Source organism: Enoplosus armatus, chromosome 11 (assembly GCF_043641665.1).
Source record: "Enoplosus armatus isolate fEnoArm2 chromosome 11, fEnoArm2.hap1, whole genome shotgun sequence".
Classification (NCBI taxonomy): domain Eukaryota; kingdom Metazoa; phylum Chordata; class Actinopteri; order Centrarchiformes; family Enoplosidae; genus Enoplosus; species Enoplosus armatus.
In genome coordinates, this window is record NC_092190.1 from 529619 (window position 1) to 549936 (window position 20318).

Genomic DNA, 20318 nt, shown 5'->3' on the forward strand with positions numbered 1-20318 from the left:
CTGTGTAAAATAATGAAAGTAATAATTTAAAGTAATTTAAATCCTACAACTGTAGAATTAAAGAATCTTCATGAAAACTCTATAAGTAGGTTCTTCCGTTGGTGAATGAGGCCCAATGCTATTTGCACTTGGGTGTCCATAGCCAACAGTGCTATTTGCACCCTGGGTAGGACCTAGCAGGGGGGTATAACAATGTTTATATATCTTTTTTTTTTTTTACATTTGGTCTTAAGAATGAGGTGATGTAAGAACTTGAACATCAGAGCCTCCTCACTGAGTGTTTTGTCAGAGTGATTGATATCAGCTGATTGGTTTAACCTTTATTTTGTTCCCAGCCTTCATCCCCTCACAGAGGATGTCAGGTATTCTACTGTGTGGTGCCACCGGGGCGCATATGGGGTTATATGTGCTATTACGCATGGTAAAGTGGCTGGGCATGGAGCCCTTATTCTTTCAGCTCGTGAAGTGAGTGTGTGTTTGTGGTACCAGACACACCCAGTGAGGCTTTTCGCCCTTGTTCTTGTTGTTTCCTCACTTTGAATTATGTTTTTAGATTTATTTTTTTATTTGCTCCCAAATCCATTTGAAACACCGGGGTTGCAGCTGACATAAAAAGGCTAAAATCATCATCCACGCCATAAGAATACATCTAAGCAACACATTCATTTAGCAGAATACACAAATGTGATGACAGTCAGATCTCCTCGTGCACTAATGATGGGGCAGTGATATCAGAAGCCTCATGCATTCACACAGTGGTGATTTTTTGCCAGCTGTCCTTCCTGCATTTGGCAGCTGCAGCTGTGTTGCTTTTAGCCTGGATGATGGGGTTTAACCTCTTCATATTTGTCTAATATTACAATTTTCCCTTCGGTTGTAAAATATGCCACTCTGATGCCAGTAGACGCTGCCAGTGTCCATGTTTGCGATTGGTCAGATGCTGCAAACCCCGCCCCTTTTATGTGAACACGCTTGTGGCTAGATTGGGAAACCCTGGCTTGATGTACCAAGTTGATAACCTCCGTCGTGTGACCGCTAAGCGAGATCGCGGTTGTTAGCCTTAGTGAAGCCAAATATCCTGGGTATGTTGAACCTGCTTCGTAGCACAGGCCTCTGTTTACAGTCTGAGCTTAGACGTGTTTGGCCATGCTCTCTTCCCACAACAACAGGGGAAACTACAGAATTATCGTGGACCAACTAACAATTCACAGTCCACCACACCGAGTAAGAAAAATAACCTGGCACATACAAAAACATTAATTCACTGACATGTCAATGTAGCACTCCTGTGGCAACATACTGTGGGATATTCATCAAAAAGGAGGGTAATGCATTATGGGAAACTATTATGTGTTATACCGGTCTTTTGCTATAGTGGCTCAGTGTGAGATGTTGTACATTGTTGGTTGACCCATATTTCCTCTTCTATTTGTTTGGAAGTCTTTAGGCTCTGAATTCCATTAGGACGATGTTCTTTAAGTCAGTTGATACAAACTGCTAAATGGCACATGATGGCGACTTAACCCTGGGGGGGGGGGTCTCGGTGACAAACACCACAGCATGGAGCGGTGGAGTCTGAACAGTCTGCTCTGAAAGGAGAGTGGGGGTGGGCGGGCAGGCTGGTTATCCCCCTCAGGGCAGCTCTCACTGCTCATTTCTCAGCACTCTGGCCTTTGGAAGCCATATCTGCCTTGTCAGTGGCTCTCAGACCTGCTGGCAAGAAGTCAGACTACTTGTCCAGTGAGTGCTCCCTCTCTAAAGCTATCAGGTACACTTGAGGGAGAGACTGTCACTTTCAATTATGCCCAGCCAGTCAGAAATGACTTTTCCACCCCAATTGACAGGACAGAATTATGGAACAAACTCAAACTGCATTAAACTGGGTTATTTAAAAAATGTTTTTTTAAAAACATGCTACTGGCCTATTACACCCAGCAATATGAAAGTGTGGTCAACAACATACTGTATTAACTATTTTCTCAGTTTTAAATTCTTAAAACAAACTGTAGTGTGTGCTATGAGTGGACAGGTTGTTACTTTTCCGACATCTGTAACATTGCTGGATTCACCTGTCTACGTCATAGTAAATCATCCATAATGGCTTAATTCAAACATGACAGAACCATTAGAGAAGGTCTCAATTCTTGCACAATATTGGGCACCTGGCGCGTGAGAGGGAGTCCTGGCACTGTTAATGAATGACATGAAGGAAGGAAGAGTGTCCTCAGTTCCCTCTCAGCCTGCAGTGATGGATTTTAAAAGGTGAAGGCATGGTCTATCCATCTCCACAACTCAATTATTGACCATTGTGAGCTCAAGGGACACTGGCCCACATTTCATCGGGTCGACCTTGTAGATTTCTAACTTCTTAACACGGCCCTCATTTACTTGATAGAATATTCAATTCTGCTGCCAATTAGTCCAAAATTTGACAGTGCAAAAAGCAGAGTTGAACATGACAATAAGTGACAAGAAGGATTTAATAGTATATTTTTTATATCTGTATTTATTATATGTATATTGGTTTTTTTTAAATACTTCTGGTTTTTATTGACACAGTGCTTGTCTGCTGTGTGTTTCTGCACCTTTCTGTCTTTGCTGCTGTGACTTGAAAATTTCCCCGCTGTGGGATAAATAAAGTTTATCTTATTTTATCTTATCTTATCTTATCTTATTTGTTATTGTTATATTTCATATACATATTTTCATTTTTGACTGATCCAATAAGAAAAGAAACTCTTAACAACTTTAAATAGTGGACCACCTGTTATGTGACCGACATTCCAAAGGTTGCATGATGCCAACTTTGCATCAGTCTGACATTTAAGATTTGTGCCAAGGGATTGCAATCAAGACTTTTAGAGAAAAGGGACTGCAGTGTCACGGTAGGTGAGTGCGAGGCAATGGGATCGGATCCAAGTGTAGACAGGCGAGGCAGACACGATCACTTCAGAGATTTAATGGAGAAATGGAGGTACATACGCTTACAGAGTCATGAAAAGGTAAGGGAAGGCAGGCAAACAAATGCTAAGGGACAGGCAGGAAATCCAAAGTCCAAAAAGATCATGCAGAGATTCAAAACAGGCAGGTCTCAGATAACAGATTAACTTTGACGAACTGACCGAGTGCAAGCAGAAATGAACGGGTATATGTAGATCCGGGCTGATGGGGGGCTGGTGAGCAGGTGGGTGGGAATCGAAAGGAAAAGGGTTACTGCAGAGCAGGATTACCAAAGTCAAGAATGCGCATCCACTGGGGACCCTGAACATCTACGTGACTGTCCTCCCAATGACAGTGTCAGTTGTTTCAGCAAATCCCCCAAGAAAACTTCTGTTTACATTTCAGTGATAAAGCCCTTTATGGGGGGTATAGTAATTATGATTCTTGTCTAGTGTGACATTGTTACAGCACCAGAGAGTCCCAGATGGGCTGGGGGTTAGATCCCTGGCTCCACCCGTCCACATGTCTAAGTGTCCTTGAGCAAGACACTGAACCGTAAGTTGTTCCCGATGGAGGCCAGCAGCTTGCATGTGTGTAAATGGGTGAATTGAGAAGAATTGTTTTCGTGCCTAAACCCAAACAAACCTTAACCTTAATTTGTTAACGGTGTTTTGTTTTTAAGGCACAGACAAATGATGTTGTTCTGGTGATAGCGGTGTCAGATCAGAAGACACTGTGTCGTTCTAGGGGACATGGACAATGCCCTGTCACCTTGGCTCTGAATTATTTTGTGTATAGAGTTGATTATTTGGCCTATGGATTGTGCTAAAGGTAGGCTGCATGATGGAACAAGATCCAGGGATCATGAAAATGCTCTGTACATTTCCTAACAGTCTTCCCATTACATTCATGTGTACATTTGGCCAGACAGTCTTCTTTCAGGAAATGTCGGGGTCACTAGAAATGACTGGACTCATCATCTGGGGACTGAAGGTAGTACATTCTATACTATGAATATATACAGCAAATGTTCTAACTATACTGGCAGCAATTGTTGATACATCGTTTGGTGCTGAATGGATGAACTGACTGACCAACTGAGCGGCCAACCAAGTCTGCCCTGAGCTTGTTCAATATATTGTTCAACTTTTTGGCGTGCACCTCAGTTCTTATTGTGCCTTATTCACAGAAGAAATAAACACGAAAAGAGTTTTAAGTAGTCATTCAACATCTGCTGTTGTTGATCGTCTAGGGCCTATAAAAATCTAAAGGTATGATGATGCAGCTTTAACCTTGGTTAACACTATTGCCAGACATGTTCAACAGGCTACACAATATGCTACAATCTTATCTATTGACTTCATTTTCCACTGACGCTGGATCCCCGTAGAAACTGTCAGCAGCTTGAAATATCTTGGAACAGATGTATATAAATGGATAAAAATTGTTGAATAAGAATCTTCCTTGATGTGGCCGTGAGGAAATGCAGAGATCAGTGATGTACCTATCAACAGTGTAGGGAAACCCCAGATGCAACCAAGTGAGGAATATGAATTAAACAGAAGGACTGAAGCTCTCCAGATTATAAGTGATCCTTCTCACCCTTTGCACTAGCACTTTAAATTTTTACCCTCAGGGAGGTGCTATGGGCAAGTAATAAAAAATGTCTCTCCTGCCAAATGAAATTAGTATACAGAATGAATAGCCTACTATAATCAAGCCCTTATATTTTATTTTAATACTTTATTTTTATTATATTTATGTGGTGTTTTCCACCATGTTGTTTGTTGAGCCTATGTCCAGGCTGTTTGCCCTCATTTTTGTCCTGTATCATCAATTGTCCTGTGCTGTTTGCCAAAAAGAATTTCCAGTTGATCAGAGGATCCTCATGTACTGGAGCCTCAGTAATGTGACCTCTGTGGATGTGGATGTGGAGTGACGAAGATGTGGTGTGACAACATGGAGGGAATCAGAGGCGTGGTGCCCTCACAAATGTCATTTTTCATCAATTTTTCCATCCTCTCTCGCGTCTGACTTGTTCAGCTGGCGGGCTGCGTTGCGTGCCGTAGTGGAGGAGGGACACTGGTGGCATGTGAAATGAATAAGAAATAAGAAAATCCTTTGCCTGTTTTTCTTTGTTTTAATGTCTTCTTGTCTTCTTTTCACCCAGTTGTTGTGACAGAGCACCTGAGCTGAATAAGTCCAGAAGCTATAAAAGAGTGAAGGGGGAGAGGAAAGAGAGACAAGAGGGCAGTCCGGGACACCTCAGACCCAGGACATGTCATCTGTTGTACCGACGCACATAGCAGCAAGGCTATCCGTCCTGTCAAAGGGTAAGAGGTCCCCATGACTAGAGCTTCCTAAATTGATTGTGCCAGCTAGGGAGACCTGGAGTCTCTCTGGACTCCAGAGCTGGAGTGTGGTGACTAATGTCAGGACGATGTGCTGAAAGTGGACAAATGAAAGAAAACATCAGTAAGAAGAGAAAATGTCATACAGATGCTTCCACACGGAGCATGAGGGGTAACTGAACGGTTTGATGAATATGTAAATGATGAGAAATGACCTATATTTACATTTACCTGACAAGGACTATGACTATTGTGTTGAGCTTCAGAGTTCATTCTTGACTATTAGGAACTTCTACGAAAACATGAACAAGGAGTCCTTACAATGCTCCTGCCGATAGTGCCACTGCGTCAGGAATGACAAACAACAAGTTTAGTACTGTGCTCCCATGCTACGGCCTTCATAGATTTCTGAGTGACATGTCAGACCACCATCCTCAAAACACCAAATGAAAGAACATGTTTTGGTGGCACGCTGTTCATCCCTCCACAATAGAGCTCCACACCTGAGGAGAAACTGCAGTACTGCTGATGGCCAGCAGGTGCTACTGCATCTGTGTAGAGCATAGGTCAGAGTCTGGACCCAGACGCCGTCCTATACGGACCCGGACCTATAATCAATAAATTATTAAGGGATTTAAAATTTTGACGGGGCGCTTCTATTTTAACCGGCACAGCTTTTCTAGTCTTTATGGCACTGGTTTAGCGGCTCAGGAAACTCACAGACCAGTTGCATACGAGTTACGCCAGCCCACGTGATGCTACTCAGCCAATCAAATCTGTGTCTTCCAGGCGCTAAACATTGCGACTCTGAATACAGACAGACGAGGTGAGAGGCGAGTGACAGGTGATAAGACGAGTGAACGACACAGGGAGAGAAGACGGAGAGACGAGTGAGCGGGAGGGAGAGAATACACATTATTTATTGTGAAATTGGTTGAGACTGTTAAGATGTGAAACAGTTAACAAAGGAAAAGGGAAACTCAAGCTGCTGCTTTATTTTGTTTTTCTAAAATTAAACACTTTTTTTCACTCAATTTTAAGATGCACAATTTTTCAAAAGCTATTTTGTTTATTTTCTCTATTTTATTTTTAAATGCAGCCCTTCTTTTACTTAATGAGAGAAGAACATTATACATATCTACAGTATCTACAATTGTACTTTCTTTATTTGATTTGACAGTCAGTTGTTGATCACATGCAGACGTTGATACAACTACCAGGCTACTTCAATTTATGTCACACTAAATCACAACGCAAGTTAGACATTAGGATGTTCCGGACCTTTGCTTGAGGACATTTTCTCTAACTGGACCTCTTCGAATTATAGTTGAATACCCCTGGTGTAGAGGGTTGTGGAGTGCTGCAGGAATGAGTCCTAAAACCCGGGAAACTAGCAAGCATTTTCACACTTCCGGTTCCCTCGTCTCGAGGTCAGTGGGTGTTTTGAATGGGTTTCAGGTTAGATGCCTGAAATAAAGTCTGTGCACAAGCCTAAGAGATTTTTACGTTTTGTTCCACAACATAAAATACGTCAGTAGATACCCCCGCTCACGAATTTTGAAGGTTTTACTTATCTAGCGGCTAAATGAGACTACAGAGGTTGTCGCGGACATAAACATGTTCATGCCGAACACGGAGAGTCATCTACTCACTAGTTGACAGCCTTGTTGTGTTTATATGCTACATCTATCTGTCTATATATCTATATCTATCTATATTCTCTTAAAAGTGAAGCTCAGCGGTGGTGACGTTAAAGTAACACGACCGTGGTGGAGTTCCTTTATAGCCTAACGTTAGCTTTTTACTTCCTTCGATTCAATTTATCCTTCAAAACTCATAAAAGTGGAGTTCATTAGTGAATATTATCTTGCCGAACAAAACGTGTGAGCGTCATAAACTTTTGTTTTGCCACAGAGTTTATTTACTGCAATAATCCCAAAACCCCATGGAAAAATCCCTGTACGTCATCCCTGCAACACTCTATTGACTTCCACCCAGGCCCCGCCCCACAGTGCACGCCCACATTAACATGTCCAAGTTTAAGGCCATTTACATGAGAAACACAAAGCTCGGCCTGTAATTCACAAACGGTGTTAGTGACTTATATTTATTCATCCATTTGCTGTTTTTTGGGGGGGGGTGTTCTGCTTGGGCCCCACAAAACAGGTCTGAGAATTCCCGGCAGTCACAGGCTGATTCCTGACGGGATTCCCACGGTGGAGCCCCGCCCCCCTTCTGTTGGAAACAGAGCGCAAGCTGAAGAACGTCCCGGACCCTGCCCAGACCAGACCAGTCACAGTGGACATTTCAGGCATGAGAGAGAGAGACGTCAGACGTCAGACGGTGAGTTAGCGGACTGTTTCGGACTACTTTCTCTGAAGCGGGAACGCGCGGGGCCGTTCTGTAACGTCACGCGGCGGTCTGCGTTGGACCGGATCTGTTTTCCGAAACTGTAGAACGGCAGCCACTGGAGCCAGTGGAGACCACGGCAGGCGGGATGGACTCGGATGCGACTGTCGAATGCAAAGTGGTGGTTGTGGGAGACAGCCAGTGCGGGAAAAGCGCCCTGTTAAGCGTGTTCGCCAAAGACTGCTTCCCCGAGGTAAGAAGACTACGATAGGTAGTCCGCCGTATTCATTCATGAGACACACTGGGGACAGGGTTACTCAGTGACTGGGTGTGCTCCGCAGGGCTACGTCCCCACAGTGTTTGAAAACTACACGGCCAGCTTCGACCTGGACATGCAGAGAGTGGAGCTCCGGCTGTGGGACACTTCAGGTGAGGACCCAGTCAGGCACAGCATTCTGCCTGAGCATCTTACCATTGAGACTGAAATAGTAGACACTCTGGTTGGTCTTGTGCGTGGCAGAATTGTGTAAACCCATCAGTACTAAATCGAAATTATGAAGTCCTATTTTTATTATTACTATTATTATTATTATTATTAGAATCAGAATCAGACACACTTTATTGATTTAGTTAAGTTACAGGCGCTCCAATTCAAGAATAGGAAAAAAAAAAGTAGCATAGAGGTTTTAGAAATGAGAAGTCTGTAAAAATACCATAAAAAAAATAACATAAAAATGTAAAAAAAAACAAAAAACATTTACAATATTTAAGTGAAAAAAAAATACAATAACAATGTATATGTATGCATTGCACTGGTAGTTATTGGTAATTATTATTAGTATCAACTTTTTTTTTCTTTATGTTGACTTTAAAATGAAGGAGGAGAATCCATCCATTCACAATCGTTAATCCTGTTCCACAGCTTGCTTTCTAAGATAATGAAATATTAAGGGAGACGGGAAGCCACTAAAGCGGCCTTTATCTCAACCCGTTATTTCGCGGCTTTATTAAGCGACTCGTGGTATTTGCCATTAAGGCAAGCACATAAGGGAGTAGGCCTACCTTCTCATGCGATCAGTTACATTTACATGATTGCAGAGCCGCAACGATCACTCGATTAATTGATTGCTCGACCGAAAGAAAATTAGTTGCCAACTATTTAGACATTTTCCGAGCAAAAATGTGAAATGTGCGCTGGCTCCAGCTTCTTAGGTGTGAGGATTTGCTGCTTTCCTTTGTCCTTCATGGCATCAGTACATGAAGAGTCTTTGGGACTTTTGGACTGCTGGTTGGACAGAAGAAGTTATTTGAAGGCGTCACTTTGGATGAGCATTTCCTCACAAATGTTTGACATTTTATCGACTAAGCGGTTAATCGTGACAATAATCGGCAGATTAATCGATAATGAGAATAATCGTTAGTTGCATCCCTAATACACGGAGTATATGTGATTGGCAAATTGAGTTCAAGTGATGCTAATCACTCAAGGACTAATTAATAACCCATGAATAAAATCCTTAAGAACTCATTTAGAGTGCACTTCCTATAAGCTTTAGGTAATGGTTTGACTCATTAGAAACATCCAAAACTAAAAATGACTAAAAATGACTAAAAATGATTCGCTTCACAGTGATAGCAGCAGTTGACTTCAGGCAAACTTAAGGAAATGAGCTTTTGTGTCGTTGCACATGATTATATGTGATAGTTGCCGCTTGTGTTAGAAAAGACACACCAACAACAAATGTTGAAAAGTCTCTTGATCGTAAAGGACACGCACCAAAGTGATGGTTCGGTTGAGGTTTAGGTTTTCGATGCTTAACATTGGTTTATTTAATGCAGTGATGGAAAAGTCCTGGATTACAATGACTTGTGTTGGAAAAGTGTAGTGATAGAATGTAAGTGCCAGCAGCTGACAGTCGACACTACAGTGCTGTGTTCGGGGATTAGATAATGTGCTTCCCCACAGGTTGAGAATTTACTTGTCGCGGTGGGTGGCACGGCGGGTGACAGCGCCCCCTAGTCCGACTACACTCAAGTTAAAATGAGGTGTGTAACGTCAACGTTAACACATTAAATACGACTAGGCATTCTTCTTTGGGCATCCAACACTAGAGGTGTAATGGTACACAAAATTCACGGTTCGGGATGTACCTCAGTTTCGGGGTCACGGTTTGTGATGTTCTCGGTACAGTGGGGGGTTGGGGGGGGGGGGGGGGGGTTGGGATGCCATGTCATTTGTTTTGAAACATGTAAACATTCAACAGTGGCCATAGTTCTTACTGTTACAGTTAATGCACTCAAATACTGACATATTGACAATTAAAAAACTCTAGCCGAGCGATGCCCACATACAGTTCGAAACTAATCGTTGCCACATTTTCGCTGTAATTTACCGGGAAACGGCTGCCACCAAGTTTGCTACAGCTGATAACTGGTGCGCTGCCAAAACGTCCTGGGTAAAACTCACGCTGTAGTGTTCCGCGGAACTGAAGGTCCGCTGGTCTGTGTGCATTATGAAATGACAATTGTGCGTTTTGGTTGGGGAAAAAATGGTATTCGTATTTTAATCTACCTGGGCGGGACGCCCAAGTAGCGCCTATGTATGGAAAACACTGAAGGGATAATCACAAAAACTTGAAACCCGTAGCAGTGTTCTAGAAAAAATTATTTAGTTAAGTGTGGGAACCCCGTATAGGTCACAGTAGGTCGAGAAGCTAAATGGTGTGGTCCTTGGTTTTTAATAAAATGTCCTTTAATGTGGTATCTGCTGATACTGAGTCCAATACTTCCATTTACCTAAACGTTGACTACATATGGAGGCTATGTGACACACTGAACATTGAACCGCCCTGGCTACTAAATCTGACACACCTTATCTTTCATGAGCTAATTGATCCAAGTACTGAATGTCCCGATTCAAGGCTATTATGTCTATGAGCTAAATGGTTTCCCAAAGTGCTTCACAGATAAGGTCTCATTCACCCATTCCCATTCACGGATGGCAACCGAGCTGCCATGCAAGGTGCTGGCCTCCATCGGGAGCAACTCAGTGTTCAGTGTCTTGCTCGAGGACACTTCGTGGGACACATGTCAACTAGGGGGAGCCGGGGATCGAGCCCCCAACCCGCTCTACCCTGCTCTACCTCCCGTGCGGTGGAGAATGCGACCCCTGAAACTGACATGACGCAACACGATCAGCTCAGAGAAAAAGCGTATCGCTCTGTTGGATTGGTTTGGGACTGGAAAAACACTTTTGTTGGACAGTGGTGTCACAGAGTGGAGCTTCTGCCCTCACAAGTGATCTTTGACGTCTGCCATCAAGTTACTCTCAGAGTTAAGATAAGGCAATCCTTTGCTGATTGTATTTATTTACTTTATTGATGAGTAATTGACATCAATTAGCGCCGTCAGTTTTAGCCTCTGTGTGTGTTGTAATCAGAGCTTCTCTGTTCTTTGTTTTGGCAGCCGGTCCAGCTGCTAGTGCATGTGAGCGCAGTTACGCCGTGTTACTGTGTTGCATACGCACTGTAATCACAGCCACAGTTATTTCCATTGTGTTGGGGGGCTGTGATTGCAGCTGATATGCACGCTGATGTGGTTACTGGGGTCCCCTAAGCATTCTAATGAACCCGCTACGTTTTCACCAAAGTGATTTGGAACGTCATGCGATTCTGGCTGCTCTGCACACTTGCACATGTGATTTAAACATTTTTGCCACACCGCCCTGCATTCTTTGGCTGAAGCCCTCTGTGGTGAGACCCCATGCTGCCCCAATGCAGTGCTCCCACTGAGAATCAATAAAGCCTGTGTTTTTTTTCTTTTTTGCTGCAGAGCTATTGTCAGTGTGACCCAGGGCATTGCCCCTGAAGCCTTTGGTAAATGCATGATAACAGTGGTAATGAGTCTCAGTTGGGTGTATCTGTATTTCTATCAACTCAGCCAGATTCTGAGGAAAGGCTGGGAAGAAGGTATTGTAGTAATTCAGTCTACCCCCAGCCTTCAAAATAGGGGAGGGCGGAACACAACGTTTGGGAGCATCTCGGCTGAACTCCCTGACTCACGGTGGGTGGGTGGGTGAGTGGGTGGCGTGCCTGTTGTGGAGCAGGGGTGTAAGCCGTAATTTATCCAACACTAGCGAGTTCCACAGAAAGACTGTGACGCTGTGTGTCTGGAATGTAGGCGTGAGCCCTGGCTCTGGAGCTTTGGATATAAACTAAGAGTCAGATTTCACTGTAGCCAACATATGAAATGCTCCCATCAGCCCACTCCCCCAGTATACACACTCACACCTACCCAATGGTAGGATATCATAGTTGCCTTTAAAAGGAAGAAATGCTCTACGAAAAATAGAGAAACTCTGAGCCTAACCCCGAACTCTGAGTTGATGAACCCAGAGATGGGAAACTGAGTTTTTCGTTCCAGAACAGCTGATCAGAGTTAAGTGTGTGCGTGTGTGTGTGTGTGTGTGTGTGTGTGTGTGACGACTAGAAAAAGTTGGATGGATTTTAATCCAGTGGCGCTAGAAATATGAACGCGTGCCAATGACGGACCATGACATGCGTCTTTGAAAACACGGGCACACGCAGTGAGAGAGCCTGAGTTCGAAGAGGCTCAATAAGTTAACGCTGATGCATTTTATTCAGCGTTGTCCACTCCAGTCATCATTTACCAGTCTGTCATTTTCATAATGGACGACAGAAGTGCTGGACTCCCACTGTATGTTACATTCGATCTTCAAATCTATGTATTCAGCTGTGACAGAGACACAATGCAATTCAGTCTTATTTATACAATACGCCAAATCACAGCAAAAGTCACCTCATGACACTTTACATATAGAGCAGGTCTAGACCGTACTCTTTATAGTATGCAGGCGGCAGCAGCTGAAGATGAAAACACAGATCCAACAGATAAAGCATGGTTTACCGATGGACTTCTTGGATGGATTGTAAACTCATAGGCCGAACCATTAATAATGATGTTGGTGATTTGCAGTAGAAAAGGCGTCGGGGTACAGGCATTCTGGACAATGCATCAGTCAGTATCAGTCCCTCCTCCCGTCCTCTGTCCTCCTCCCTCTGCTGCTGCTTGTAGAGAGAGGCGGGGCTGCCGTCTCAGCCAGCAGCTAAGTTTACAAGTTAGGCTACATACATCGCCCCCACCCCTGTTCTGCTGCACCACAGTCATCCTCACACCATCTCCAACACGATGTGCCCACTAGCCAATCACAACATGACAAATTAGATCACTCATTGATCAGTGTCTCATGTGTCTAAAGCGTCATACAGATGTGTTTTATTTAAACAGTCACGTGCGCTAAATGTTTCAGGGCAACTGGTTGACAACCTGACAGCTGCCTTAATGTCCGCAGAGTCACAGTGTTGGAAAGTAGGGCAGTGTGTGGATTTGATTCTGAGCTGAGGATGAATCCACGATGTCCACGGAATGCTGTCTCTCTGTCCTCGGGAGGAGACAGAGAGAAACTTGTCTGTTCCTAGTGTTCATTTCAGTTTCTTCTATTTCGTACGTGCTGCGCCCTCTAACGGGCTTCACAACCTGAAAATACCCCCCCCCCCATCCCCAGTGGAAATTACGCCCTCGTAGCCCCTATGTTCCACTGGTCCTCTTGCTTTCAGATTCTGCATTTTCCTTCTTCTTTCTCTCCCCCCTCAAACATTCCCATGGAAAAACCCCTCATACCTCAGCTCCTGAAGGATGGCAGAGACATTTTCAAGGCACTGTGGTAAAGGCTATGAAAATAAGGGCCTCCGCTCTGTTTGTTTAACATAAGAAACCCGACTTGCCAGATGTGAAAATATTTCGTCACTGTTTACATCTTGCCCATGTGGATCTGTTCATGGAAGAATGCGGAGGGTCGGGGTGTGAGATTTCAGCATGTTGAACTCCTCCTTTTATTTGTGTTTGGGGGAATTAGATAAATGATATGAAAAGATCAGTAGGGTCTTTTGCATTGTCTCTGGTCCGGAGTGGACCATCTGGACTCGATCTGTGAATCCAAGCATCTTGGCGTGAAGTTTGTAAAGTCACTTGGAGAGGTAATGGATTGGGTTCTAAGTGATTGTTATGACTTCCAGTAATGCCATGAAATAGCATACTAGCCTCCTCTTTCCACAGAATTCTTTTGATTTCAGTGGAGCAGTCGGGTACGATTAGTTATTCAGCACTGTTTGTGTTCAGCTGCTGTGTCTTAGGAGCTTTTGAAACACTGTAAACAAGTTGAAAATGTTTGCTTGTAAGATGCTGCGTAACAGTTGCAGTTGAAGCACTGAAAGGGATTGAAGTGTTAAAGTGCAGGAGATGAAAGCACTTGATATGTTATCTGCAGGTTCATCGCTGAGCAGTGGTTACTGAAGTAAAAGTTTATTTGTTTGAGATGTTTTTATTAGAAATATAAGCTGGTAAAGCTTTAAAGTCTCAGAGGAATGAGTGTGTTGCAGTTCATTCTAGTGGTGAGGTGCATAGTGAATACGTTTCCTTTCCTGAAGTTGGAGAATATGTGGCGTGAGAGTCCCCTCACAACGTGGTGTGCGATGGCCAAAACATTTTAGATTTAACACAAATCAAGAAAGGCGTCTTGTGTATGTATGCTGACTGACTGAAGAGCTCACGGTAATGACATGCCAGCTGGAGCAAACGCAAAAAAGTCTGACAACCTGGTCGATGCCCCGGATGTTGAAACGCTACCTGGCGACTTGCATGAGCAGGCGGTTAAACAGGACTCTCATCAGTGTCACATAACAGATCTTGAAAACAAACATCATCTTGCAAAGGATTAGCATCGTCAAAATAATCTAAGGCGTGGGGGTGTTCAGCTTCCTGGTTTAAGTTTTGGAGCCTGTAGCATCATCTTTAAACTGCATCACCTTCAGGAGAAACTACAGATAATTCTATCTGCCCAGGAACGAGGGCAAACAAGCAAAATCCCCAAGTACATAATGATCCTGGACATCTTGACTCAGCTACGGAAGAAACCGGAGGAACAACTTCACAAACTGGATATGAAAGCCAAGCTTCTGCATCCAGCAGGCCTGCGATGTGCAGGGTGGTGGGGAGAAAATCAACGTCTGTAAGAAGAAGAAGTCACTTAAGAGTTTGAAGAGTAAAGACTTCATATTCAAGTAAGGACATTACTGAGTTAAAGGACTAATCTGGGCTAAGTAGCTAACTGTGGACCAATTTTAGGTTTATATGGGGGTTAGGGAAAATAACGTTTACCTAATTTGAATCCCTCTCTCTTCTTTGAATCCGAGGGTCCAGACGTTGACTCAGGAAGTGGGGTGTAGATGACGGGGGAAGCCCCGGGAGCTCACTGGGTAGTGTGCGTACCACATAGGCTGAGGCCTGGGTTTGATTTCTACATGTAGCCAGACACCTACCTTTGATATATTATCTTATGTATTAAGGCATTATGACATTGCTTCCTTTAGTTAGTAAAAGATTGTAAACAAACCCCCCCAAATACCCCATGGTGGAAGGCATGAAATGAAATAAATAGAAAAAGACGTACAGTCACACTTTAACATTTTCGTCTGGGAAATCAAGTAGTCTTCACATGTCTGAAGGACAATGCAGGCTTCCAGACAGGTTTCTTTACCCATGAGTCATGCTACATAATCCAATGAGATCCCAGACCTTAACAGCTTCAGTAACCTGAAGCATCCATCCGCCACTCTGTTAGTGCAAGTATTCAGGTCATAGGCCTGTGTACCAAGTGGCTTGGTTGTCACTCACAGTATCACAAATGAAATTATACACCGTGTCCTTGCAAACTCTTGCTGGAGGGAGGATGTCGTGTTTTGGTGGAATGTACACAGCTGTAATCCTAGCCATGCTTTGGAATCCCAAAGACATTGTCAGCGAGTGAGTGAGCAGACAAGGTGTGTTTCCCTGGAGGACTGTTTGTTAGGAGCAGTCTGATGTATGTGGCTGAGCAGAGACAGGGCATTCCGCCTCAGCTGTACTGTGTCTCAAGTGCTAATTTATATGTCATCACAGCAAACTCAGATCTTGACCATCGTAACCACACAGTACCTTCTAAACATCCCAATGTTAACATTTTGCATAACATTACCATAGTGAGCATGACACACAACTACCATTTACCTCACTATGTCTGCATGAAGTAGGTTTATCACGTCTCCACCATCAGTTCGGATGTTTTAACCAGACTTGAAAAATGACCTTATGTATTCTTACATACAAATATTTTACATGGCACGTGCTGCATTACTCACAGGTCATGTGAGTCAGCGACATCAGTCAGGCAGTATGTACTTTAAAAAAAAGCAATAGAGCTTGTATTCTCGATTCTAGTCTTCTCTATGTTCCACACATTCTGTGTATGTCAAGTCATAACATAGTACAATGGAAAGACACCCTGTGCATACTGCTGAAATGAACAGAATGTACTCTTTCCATGAGCTTCAACATCCTTAAATCCATTTAGAAGTCATAATTAAAAAAAAACAAAACGCTTCGTATAATTGAAGATCTTGTCGGATAATCATCACGTTTAGACATGTTTCAGTATCAGTAGTAATACAGTGGTTGTTGTCTGTACATCCATGGATACAGTGTATACAGGGACTGTTAGTAGCTAAACTTTTTGTGGTACAGATGAACCAAAATGTAAATACTAAAAAAAAGAGATCAACTTAGGGAGTAACAGCAGCACAAGCGCCACGCTGACCTGCAGACTGAACCCTGCTCTGAAAGTCTGGTTTATGTGCTTCCAAAGATTCACCCTCGGGGTAAAAACCCTGTAGAATTCGCTCATGGACAGATGAGTGGAGGTCATAGTGTGCCACAACGTCCGACTTAATTATCCATGACCGACATCAATCAAGTGAATGGGTCCATGTAATACCAAGCTGTTTTGGAATCTGATGAATGAGGAAAATCCTTGTTGGATGTTTCCGTCTTTGAGATTAGCAAAAACATGTTTGACTAACCCTAACCCATCCATTTGACAAAAGTCAGATTTCACGCTGAGCTGACAAAAGTAGAAGTATCAGTAGAAGTAAAAAAAAAAAAAGAAAAAAAAAAAGAGAGATCCTCTTTAAAATATATGGACGTCGCTCTGGACAGGGTTTTAAATTACAGGAGGGGCAGCCGGTTCACAGAAAAACAGGAGGTAATCATGGCTGTAATTATTACTGGGGTGGGGGTGAAAAATGATCCACATACAAGATTAAAATCTCTGGCTAGCAAATGGGGGTTAAGTCATCAAAACTCTCTCACTTTTGTTGGAGCAAGAGACTAGATTGATTTGTCGGCACAGTTTCAAGTTTTACTTTAAATGCTGATCATTTCGGTTTCTGAGGCCCAGCAACTTCTTTATGCCAACGAATATGCCAGAGTTGACATTTGACAGTTGACCTGTAGATGCTTTTTTTTGTTTTTTGTAATTGAAGGTTCTCCCTACTATGACAACGTGCGGCCTCTCTCCTATCCTGACACTGACGCAGTCCTCATCTGCTTCGACATCAGCAGACCAGAGACATTAGACAGCGTTCTTAAGAAGGTGAGCCTTAGGAAGGTCCTTCCCTGTTGGAGTTGGAGATGCCTCCTCCTCTGGTGTCCTGCTCCTCCAGGAGTCCATCCCACGTGTCCTTATACTGTATATTTATATGCCATGCTTGCCCCAAGGTTCTCCGTAGGTTTTGGAATAGGCTGCTAAACTATAAAAGCAGCCAGCAAGGTAGGTCTGGGGACAAGTATTTGACCTGGTATTGTATCAGCAGACTATTCAAACCAAAAGTTAGATCTTAAGGACTTTCAATTACTTTCAATTAAGTTACTTTCAGATCATCGTTAACAGCCCCCTGCTCTTTGACCCCCCTCTGTCCAGTGGACCGGAGAGATTGAGGAGTTCTGTCCCAACACCAAGATGCTGCTGGTGGGGTGCAAGTCGGACCTCCGAACAGACCTCTTCACCAGGTCCCACAACAGCCAGACTCCAGTCTCGTACGATCAGGTGAGAGAATGCCTCTGGTTCTCTTGTTGTCAGTTTCATTTGGACAGGGTCATCAAGGTTGTCATCTGACATGGTTTTGTATGGTTTGTGTTATTGTGAGTGGTGTTTTTTTTTTCCATCAAGTAAAGTCAAGAGAAATGAACAAAGATCAAGGTGTAGCACATTAACGCGTCTTCATGGAGCTTCTTCAGCTTCTCGCTCTCGGCTCCAGCCTGCAGTGTGGTTCATCATACACTTCACTGTAAACATGAAAGTTACAGTGAATTAGTGTAGATCGGAGAATTAAGTCGCCAGTCCAGATTGTCACAGTCACAGGTTATCATTTGTCATGTTTTTGGTTTTTTTGAGCTAGGTTCCACTCGGCATGTGAGCTGGCTGGTAAAAACCTTGGGGGCTGGGGGCCGAGGCTCGCAATGAAGTGCGACAAGAGGACAGAGCAGCGTACGTTCAATCCAGGAGACCTAGTGTTGATGTTAGCTCAGGGGCCACGTGACCAGTTTGGGGTAGTAGTGAGGGAGGAGGGGTTTGATTCTGTGAGTGCTCGGCTGTACAACAAAAAAAGACATGGTCATTTGCAAACAACGTCTACATTGTTTATTTCCATCTCGTAAGTAACGAGAAGTTGGGAAAAGTTTGCTATTTTTCTCTTGACAAATGACAAACTGTAAGTTGATTGTCAAAATTCTTGTTGATTAATTGTGTCAGTGTACAAATCCAGGGGTGTCCAACTACTCATCACCTCACATGAAATACTGAGCAATGGGTGGGGACACCGCGCCCCTGGACTAATCGACTAATTGTGTCAGCTCTAATCATCAGTATAAACAAGTACTACACATTGGGAATGCAGACTGTAAATGTGACATCCTGTCGATGTTTCTTGAACAGGGCTCCAACACAGCCAAGCAGCTGAGCGCCCCCTACCTGGAGTGTTCCTCCCTGCAGTCTGAGAACAGTGTCAGAGACATCTTCCATGTGGCCACGTTGGCATGTGTCAACAAGAGCAACAAGAACATGAAGAGGAGGAAGTCCTCCAGAGCCACCAAGAGGATGTCTCGCAGTGGAGGAGACATGCCCGCTGTGGTAACGGCACACTGTCAGCAGACCAAAGCCAAGAGCTGTGCTGTCATGTAGGCACAAATGCACACTGCTGAGCACCGATGGAACATTCTCTCAGCTAGTGAAGACTCAAAATCAAGGATCTATGGGCTGGGCACCCGTGAAGCAGGTGCTTTGGGTGAAATGATGCCAAGCAGCCCTTATGGAGACTCTTGACTGGCAGAATACTTTGGACAGATAGAAACCTGGAGCGTGCATGAAAGCGAAATGACGAGCTTGGAACCAAAAAGAAGTACGGCATTTTATTACGGCGCTGCAGGGGACACGGCATTCCTCGTGACCCCCAAAAACATCAGCAACTGCAGATAGCTGTTGAAAACCCAACACAATGTGCTGTGTAAGGCGCTGCTCCACTAGAACAGCTGCAGTGCTCCTTGTTATAGTGCGTGGAGCTCTACCAAAGGATGAACAGCGTTCTTCCAAAAGACATTCCCTCATTCAGAGCACCCTAACACATCCGTGTTCAGCTGGGTTGAGATATGGTGACTGCGAAGGCCATCTCACATGATTCACGTCATCAAACCATCCGTGAGCCCTCGAGCCCCGTGGGTGAGGACACCCTCTCTCTCAGACCTCTTGCCATCGTGATCCAAAGTCGAGGTCAACTGGCCTGCTGAGCATTTTACACACAGATTACAGTAGTGTGGAAGCAAGTGCATTCTTTATGCTCCTCCACCTATTATTACTTTGCATGTACACCTAATACTAATACGCGTTGTCATTATCTAAATTCTGCCCACACCGTGATCTGATCTCAATATGTTCAATATGATATGGCACGCAAGACCACCTCAGTTTGTTCAGGGCCATGGAACTTTGGACAGTTACTGGCCCCAAACTATTTTCAATCTAAATGTTCCGTTTCTTAGAAAGAATGAGCCCTGTTTTATTGACTGTTTTATCTTTTTGCATTGTGTTGTGGTACGCTAACCTATATGTTCGGATATTAAAGGCTTGCATTGTTGTGTGTTGTTTTGCTCCTGGTGACATTTCTTGTCATTTTGTCTTATGCTGAGATGGAGTTTATAGTTTGTTTGTTTGTTTGTTTTGGTAACTCTGATCCTGTGCCAGTGTCAGATCACAACGCTATATCTCATAATTCAGTGGGCAGATCCAAGAACTGTAATTCTCTGAAGAGCTGAATACTTTCGACCCCATGACCTTCCCTGCGGGACACTACCCTCCGATTAAACCTTCCCTCCCAACACTTCCTTCAACTTTCAGTGTCACATTTAGATTTGTGATGTAGGAAAAGAGACCAGTAACCTTTTCTATAATTATGACAGACCATTTCCGCCAGGAAAAGAAAAAAGTAAGGCATGGTAGTCTAAAAGATATTAATATGTTGAAAATATGAGATACAAATATACAATATGAGATACTGATTATAAGATAATTTGTCAGCTGTTATTGGCAGCAGCTGGCAATGCACATTCTTGTTTGATTCCGCCCATTCAGATTTCATCCATTCAATGAAGGCAGTCATTTCTATTTACCAACCCACATTGAATGGCCTATTTTTAAATGACAAAAGCTTGTTAGTCACAGAGTGTTCAAGTAAA

General features: G+C 43.6%; 1 protein-coding gene across 1 annotated transcript; it reads left to right on the top strand.

The window, feature by feature from the left end:
* Window positions 1-7611: 7611 nt before the first annotated feature.
* On the top strand, window positions 7612-19721 carry LOC139292930 (rho-related GTP-binding protein RhoE-like). Its single transcript, XM_070915341.1, has 5 exons — window positions 7612-7893; window positions 7982-8069; window positions 17075-17184; window positions 17512-17637; window positions 18526-19721. Exons 1-5 carry the CDS (start codon window positions 7789-7791, stop codon window positions 18769-18771), a joined length of 675 nt encoding a protein of 224 aa, XP_070771442.1. The 5' UTR covers window positions 7612-7788; the 3' UTR covers window positions 18772-19721.
* Window positions 19722-20318: the final 597 nt, after the last annotated feature.